This window comes from Peromyscus maniculatus, chromosome 1 (assembly GCF_049852395.1).
Source record: "Peromyscus maniculatus bairdii isolate BWxNUB_F1_BW_parent chromosome 1, HU_Pman_BW_mat_3.1, whole genome shotgun sequence".
Taxonomy (NCBI): domain Eukaryota; kingdom Metazoa; phylum Chordata; class Mammalia; order Rodentia; family Cricetidae; genus Peromyscus; species Peromyscus maniculatus.
The window spans coordinates 104,012,171-104,020,020 of NC_134852.1; the positions used below are offsets into that span (position 1 = coordinate 104,012,171).

The 7,850-nt window shown below is 48.5% G+C and overlaps 1 protein-coding gene across 1 annotated transcript; it reads left to right on the forward strand.

The window, feature by feature from the left end:
• Nucleotides 1-224: 224 nt before the first annotated feature.
• On the forward strand, nt 225-3,052 carry Fam181b (family with sequence similarity 181 member B). The gene has a single exon (XM_006991887.4). It carries the CDS (start codon nt 1,330-1,332, stop codon nt 2,584-2,586), a length of 1,257 nt encoding a protein of 418 aa, XP_006991949.3. The 5' UTR covers nt 225-1,329; the 3' UTR covers nt 2,587-3,052.
• The last annotated feature ends 4,798 nt before the right edge of the window (nt 3,053-7,850 follow it).

Sequence of the window (7,850 nt, forward strand, 5' to 3'; positions counted from 1 at the left end):
CGTTAGTTATACCTGTGACAGAGAAGACACGTCATGGAGTGCAGTCATCTCCACAGGCCGCTTCTTTGTGTAATAAATGCTGTATGTGCCCAGTGAGGTGGGCAGCCTCGCCTGTATTTAACATGTGTAAGCTAATCAAAGCAAAGCATGGTGGGCTGGTTGGTCCAAAGCCATGGGCTCAGAAGAGCAAGGCTTTCAATTCCAGTCACAAGGCAATTGAATAGTAAGGCTTAAAACAGCACCCAAGTCTTTTTTATCAATAGCTTTTCATGCTGGACCGTGTTGTTCATTTTCTCTGTCCCAAGAGGAATGAATCTTTGGTTAAAAGTGTGTCTGAGAGAATTTTAACGTGATCGCTAAATACAATGGAAATGTGGAAGGACAATCTATATGACTTGAGAGGTAGGACAGAGGAAAACTAAGGGGCTGGGAGTGGTGGGGGAGAGGGCTCTCTCTCCATCAAGAACTGGCTTTCTCATTCGCCTTTTGGGTCAAGTGCTGGCTTCAGTCTACTTTAAGCTAGTATTAACTTCTATCAATCAAGCAGTAGAAGTAAGAACTTGAGGTTCCCAGAGAAACTGACCAGAATCTTCGACTCAGAAGTAGAGTTGGAAGAAGCACAATTTCCCTCCCATCTTCCGAAAGACGAGACCAAAAAAGTGCACAGATGAATTATTCAGTTTGCGAATGGCGTTGTCTGACTGGACTAGATGTGGCTCTGGCCAATTCCCTGAATTTCTCAGAAGTCCAGTTTCTTTTGTTGAATGGTGACAAAACCACGCAGTACACGAAGATGTTGGACAGGTGATGAAGTATAGACTGATACAGGCCAAGCATCCAGAAGCAGGAAGCTGGTGGACGGCACTGCTTTCAGAGCTGGGATGGAAACCCAGGTTTGTGGCCTTACTTCTACTTTGCCTTAGGCACCCAGTCCAGGGCCAGGGTGTGGTTTTACAGGGGCTGAGCTGGGGTTTGAACACAGGCTTTCTCCTCACCCCTGGCGGCTGAGGCCAGTCAAAACAAATGCCCCGGGACACAGAGAAAAGAAAGGGTTAAGGCTTGAGAAAGCTCGGGAAAACTAGAAAAGCCCGAGTTCATTGCCCCCCCCTTGCCCCGCCCCCCAAGCCTCGCTAAGCAAGTCCCTCCCCTCTGCTACCGGGGCGGTCGCCTCGCGCTCCCACCCTCCGCCTCTGGCTTACAAGATCTAATGAGCTCCCCCGGGAGGCTGAGCCGCGAGCTCGGGCCTGAGAGCGCAGACAGCGCCGCGCCTGGGTGGGAGCGGGCCGGGAGCGGACGGGCCGCGCTGCGGACCGCTCAGGAGCCGCGGCGATGGCGGTGCAGGCTGCGCTGCTCAGCTCGCACCCCTTCATCCCCTTCGGTTTTGGAGGTTCCGCGGACGGGCTGGTGAGCGCCTTCGGAAGTTTGGACAAGGGCTGCTGTTTCGAGGACGATGAGAGCGGGGCGCCCGCGGGAGCGCTGCTGTCCGGATCAGAGGGCGGGGACGTCCGCGAGGCCACCCGCGACCTGCTCAGCTTCATAGACTCGGCGTCCAGCAACATCAAGCTGGCGCTGGACAAGCCAGGCAAGTCCAAGCGGAAGGTGAACCACCGCAAGTACCTGCAGAAGCAGATCAAGCGCTGCAGCGGCCTCATGGGCACCGCGCCTCCGGGACCGCCATCCCCGAGCGCGGCAGACGCTCCAGCGAAGCGGCCTCCGGGCGCCCCGGGCGCCCCGACCGTCGCGGCTCCGGCGCACTGCAAGGCCACCCCAAGGAGGGAGGCGACGCAGGCCGCGGCTGCCGCCAGCCTGCAAAGCCGGAGCCTGGCTGCCCTTTTCGACTCGCTGCACCAGGTCCCCGGGGGCGCAGAGCCCGCAGGCGGTGCGGTGGCCGTGCCTGTCCCGGGCCTCGGAGCAGCAAGCTCTGCGGGCGACGGGGCCGGCACCGCGGGGAACTCAGCGGCCTCTGGGACTAGGAAGGTCCCTCTGCGCGCCCGCAACCTGCCCCCGTCCTTCTTCACTGAGCCGTCCCGAGTAGGTGGCTGCGGCTGCGGCCCCTCGGGCCAGGGCGTGAGCCTGGGTGACCTAGAGAAAGGGGCGGAGGCCATGGAGTTCTTCGAGTTGCTGGCGCCGGACTTCGGGGCTGGCACCGACTCGGGCGCCTTACTGGCCGCGGAGCCTCTGGACGCGTTCCCCGCGGGAGCCACAGTCCTACGGGGACCCTTGGAGCTGGAGTCTGGCCCCTTTGAGCCGCCAGCGATGGTGGGGAACCTACTATACCCCGAGCCCTGGAGCGCCCCAACCTGTCCTCAGACCAAGAAGCCTCCTCTGGCTGGCGTTCGCTGCGGCGTGACCTTGAACGAGCCTGTGCGCTTCCTGTACCCCACTGCCTTGGACTCTCCAGGTGGGGAGGACACACCAGCCCTGACCTCTTTCGCCCCCTTCTTCCCAGATTGCGCGCTGCCGCCGCCCCATCAGGTGTCTTATGATTACAGCGCCGGCTACAGCCGTGCGGTTTACCCCAGCCTCTGGAGACCGGACGGGGTCTGGGAAGGGGCGTCTGGGGAAGACGGGGCGCACCCGGACTGACTGCGAGGTACCCTTAAGTCTCCTTTATGACTGCTGTGAGCTACGTGCCACTGTGGGTCTCTCCTGAGTGGAGTGATGTGCAAACGCACGTGAAGACGAAATGGGATTAAAAACAAACAAACAAACAAATCACAATTCATTAATTAAAAAAACCTTCAGGAAAAGAGATGAAGAGGAGTTGGGAGTTGATTTAAACTGTCTCAGATTTTCTTTTCTTTCTTTCTTTCTAAGTGGCCATTAGAGTCTTACTTGGACCAGAAGAGTCTCCAGAGCCCGAGACAGGGTTTGGGGAATAATCGGGTGGGATGATGGACGGGTCAAGAACAAGACAGGGCTTTTGTGGCCACCTGCCATCTCAGTTCAGCCAAGGTCAGTGTGTTTAATGTCATTACCCCTTTAAAGCAGTGCCCTGGTGTCTCCCCCCCCCCCTTGAGTACGTTATGAATTAAAGTCTATATTGAAAGAATCGGAGCAGAGATATGTGGTCATTGAGTTGAGTGCTTTCTTAGTCTTAGTGTTTTCACAGATCTCTCAGCTTTGCTAGGTGGACTCTGTGGGTGGGGGTTGGGTGCTGCTAAGACCTTATCCCATTGCTGGCCTCCCTTCCACCCCCCTTTTTTTGGAGTAGGGTCGTGGGTGGGGGCTGATGGTGCCATTACAACCATTTGTTTCACGGTGCTGGCTATTGAACCAAAGGCTTCCAACATGGCAGGCAAAGTGCTCTACCACTGAGCATTATCCCCAGGCTCTGGGTGTGATTTTATTCTTTCATTCTTGAGAGCCCCCACCCCACCCCCGCTTGCCACACATACTTTTCCCATCTCTCTCTTTCTGCTGTAACGCGTGCACGGCTTACCCCTTCCCTCCTGCTCTAGCCGCTCCCTGCTCTCTATTTCTGTTTACTACCTTTGGTTCTCCTAAATCTCCGAGTTAGGAGAAAACACTTGGCAAGTCTAGAGACCCGTGTCTCTTTCCTCCTTTCCATTTACCAACCATTTTGGGTGGGTGGGGGTGGTGTAAGGGAGACAGGTTATAGCCTCTTCGATCCTAAGTTTCCTTATTACAACAGAGAATGACAACCTTTCTCCACTTCTAACTTCGCTGCTGTTTGGGTGGCTCAGAAGTGAAATACACAAAAGTGTCTTGAGCCCGATGCATCATTGCTGGGCCTGCGGGTATGTGCATATCTTTATAAGCATGTAAGTGGCTTCTGCACTGAGACCACTGGACATCTTATTCTCACATTTCATGTTTTGTTTGGGGCCTTAAGATAGCTGTACAACTTTACTGTCTCTTTTCCAGCCACATCCCTGTGTCCCACATCCCTGTATCTCACATTCTTGCTACTCAGCCCCTACCTACTGGATCTTCCTCAATCCTTGTACCTCACCATGACAGGGAATGGTGGAGGGCACAATGTTTCCAAAGGGGATTTTCCATTCTCTTTATAACCCGTCTGACAATGGAAACTGATGGGGCCTGGATGGAGACTTCAAGTGTGTGTGTGTGGGGGGGGGGAGTCAGAGAAATAGTTTAACTAGTAGTCATGAATGTGGCTGAGAGGGTTCCCAGCACCATCAGGATGATTGAGGGCCAGAGGAAGAAAGCCCCTGTGGGAAGTGAGCAGCTGGAGGCAAGAGAGGAGGCTGCTGAGTACAGACCCACAGGTAAGAATGCAAGAAGAGATCAACACTCATAAATGGAGTGGAAGATGTCTGCAGACTGAACGCTGCTTCTGCGCAAGGTAGCCGAGACAGGTTGTCAGAAGAGCTACATGGGAGAAAGGAAAATCAGTGTGGCTGCCAGGGATTAAAAAGCCAGGGCCAATGTCTGCAAAACTCAAAAGCACTGGAAAGAAATTGTTAAAAAAAATATACGAGGCAATGATGGATAGGGCTCCAAATGCTATTATGAAATCACTTTCTTCTGAGCCAAACTTTTTTTAAAAGAAAGCTTTGCAGGAGACAGAGCAGTAACCATGCAAAGAACCTTCCGCCTCCAGAAACCTGGCTTCTGAATTCCTTCACAGTGATGAAAGGTGGTTAATTTCATTGTGTTAACAGCACATTACTCAACAGCCATGTAACTTCTCTAAGTTGTTTTACAGTGAGAATAATCTAGGGTAGAATTTCACAGTCAGATAGTAACACCGTGGCTGTTCATGAGGTTTGTGGTCACTGTAGTGTTTTTTAATTCTCTTCTTTCTTCTTACCCAGTTTAGTAAGAAAAAGCTATCTTTTGATCAGAACCATGTTTATTATGCCTTCCATTCATGATAATAATGCCAACATCACAGGTTTCTATGTGCCAGGTGTGGATCAAAGCATCAGTTGACTGATTTTCTTCCCCAGGGTGGTGGTGGTGGGGGTAGTTACCAGTTGCTCCTCTGAAAGCTGAGGCTCATACTGGTAAAACACTGACTCATTGAAAGGAAGTGGTGGTCCAGATCTGTGAGTACCTGGACACCAAGACCTGCCTGTCTTTTGTAAGGTTTTGCTATGATTTGTACACATGGGATTCCCAGCCCTTACACTAAACCTGTAGCAGAAGTTCCTAATTCTTAGTGCTGTTGAAATTTTGGGTACGATCCTTCACTTTGCTTACTGGCCTGTGCATGGCCAAATGCTCACTAGCAGCCTGGGCTTGTCTATTAGATGCCAGTGGTACTTCGCTGGTTGTGATAATAAAATCTATCCCCATTGTCACATGTGCCCTCATGCAAAATGACTACTAGTTGAGAATTATTTTGCTAGACAAATATAATCTCAGTGTCTCTGGGGGTGTCTAGCACTTTCACATGAATCTTATTTATTATCTTATCTATTTTATATATATCTTATTTAATTTTGATAGAGGTCCGAATTTAGGTGTTGTTATTTTCCTTATTATTTTTGGTAAATAACAAAAAAGGCTAAGGGAAGGGTTAAATCATTTAACTTAGTTACGTCTTAGTATTGTTTATTTACCAGCTATGGTTCATTAACTGTATGGGATTGTGGTTTCTCCATTGACAAATTAGAGAGAATCTATCACAGAGGATTGAAATAATCTGCCCTAAGGTGTTTATAGAAGCCCACCAAGAGGGAGGGGGCAGTATTTGATAGCCCAGGCTTGGCATTATGTTAAACTGTCTTGTTTTCCAGGCTTCTGTGTGTACTGGATCCTGACATAGCATCCCCACCTCATTTCCCCACCTGACTCCTCTTGTTTTCATGCTCCCTTCCAATCTTGAGTTTATCTGAATCCGCTATGTCATGCACTGCCAGACAGTAAGTGATACTCATAATATCCCTGCCAAAAGTGGGCATGTGTCCTTTCAGTCATTTTAAAGTCTGTATTTTATCTCTTGTGTAGCCATATAATTACCCATAAGGAATTATTTTTTAAGTGCAATGAAAGATATTTCTCAAGGAGTATAATGTACTTGTAATTGTATGTCTGGACAAGCTTGGGACCTTATTTAGCTGGTAATGATAATTGTGTATGTAGAACACATATTCTTTATTTCCTCTTCAGCTGGTCATTCTTGATTCCTGGAATGAGTTTCAAGTGTCATCCTGAAACTTCATAATGTCCCAACTCTTTGACCATCCTCCTTCAGGCTGCCACATATTCATTATCACACCACTGGCTCCTGACACGATAAACACCCTTTGCTTCAGTCTCCCTTCTTCTGTACCCCTTTCAGCTTCTCCCTGCAATTATCAGGACCCCATCCTACCCTTGTGGCCCAGGGTCCTGCCCGCCCTCACTCAATGAGAAAACATCAGTCTGTTTAGTATTTGTATTCTGTGCCACCAGCCTTCCTATTTCCTCATTTCCCCTCACCTTCTGGAAATACATTTTTAGCATAAGTTAAAAAATCACAAGGGGAGAGGACTACTTGAGTGAAAATCTTAACTTTCCCCCTTTAAGTACCAATCTACCATCTTCTCTTAAGAGTCAAGTCTCTTGAGGAAGAGCCCACACCATTTGCCTCTACCTCATTGGCTATTTGAATTTTTATTATTTTGAGTCTAGTGTGCTCAACATTTTACTTTTCCAGGGTTGCCCAGGTTTAAGACTGCAAGAAATCCCTAAATCCACATCTATTCTGCCTCTGCTCATTATTTCCCAGGAATTGCTCCCACTAAGGTCCCACCAGAATTCAATTTTCTTGCTTTCTGTCCTACATATGAATAGGGATGCTCCATTTCCCTAAACATCCACCATATGATTATGGGACCTCATTTTTTCCTTAACCTTGTGCCCTTGTCTTCTCTCCTCACTGGAACCCTTGCTCATTGGTGTTCTTCAGAGTTCTTTTGTCTGCCCTTTATTCTTTCCACTCCTTGCATTCTTCCTGGGAGATGGTAGCTTTCCCCATGCCTTCCTCTGTTCTGTGTGTTCTGATGAACACCACCCTGACCCAGTCTTGTACTTACAGCTTCTTTCCTCCACATTAGACAGTTACTTACATACTCTCTAGACAGTATGTCCTGGGGACTCCTTAACTCCCCAAATTCTATGTTTGAAATTGAACATATACTCAAAGCGACTCGTCAAAGTCAACTTAACCACACTATTTCTTGTAGCCTCTCCCATCCATCCAAATGGCTACTGAGGCCTGCTAAGTTAGTATAAATATTTTGGTTCATGATTTGACATCATGCTCAGTATACACATATCCACATTTATATGAATTCATGTTTGTATATTCTCGTATTTAAGAATTGAAGTGTTACTAGGTCATTATCTATATTAAGATGTATTTCTCTAATTTAATAATGACTTTAAAATAAAACAAACAAACAAACAAACAATCAAACAAACAAACAAACCCTGCAAAACAAAGCTTAGGCTCTTGCCAAGGAGTTATAGGACTCTGATATTTTCTTTTCCTTTTATTCCTAAACATGGCTAGTGTTCCTTAGACTGAAGTTACTGCCTCCTTGGTTGTCTAGGTACCAGGGTTATTGCACAGTAATTAGCGGGTTGGATTTTCAGTTTGAAAGATACTGACTTAAATTCTAGCCTGTGTGTCTCCTCCACTCTGCTAGTGACACTTCCTTAGTTTGCACCCTCAGTACTTGTCACCCAACCCACTCCATTGATCTCTTAATGATTTTCTTGTCTCTGGGATGGCAATCCTCCTGTCCATCCTCTCTGTTCCCTGCTAAGGAGATTTCAAGCAAAGCATCCCAGCTGTAACTACTTTCCTTCAAATTCTTGAATGGCTGGCTTCCTGTTGCTTCCTTTGTCAACTTCAAAGTCTTTGCTTATAG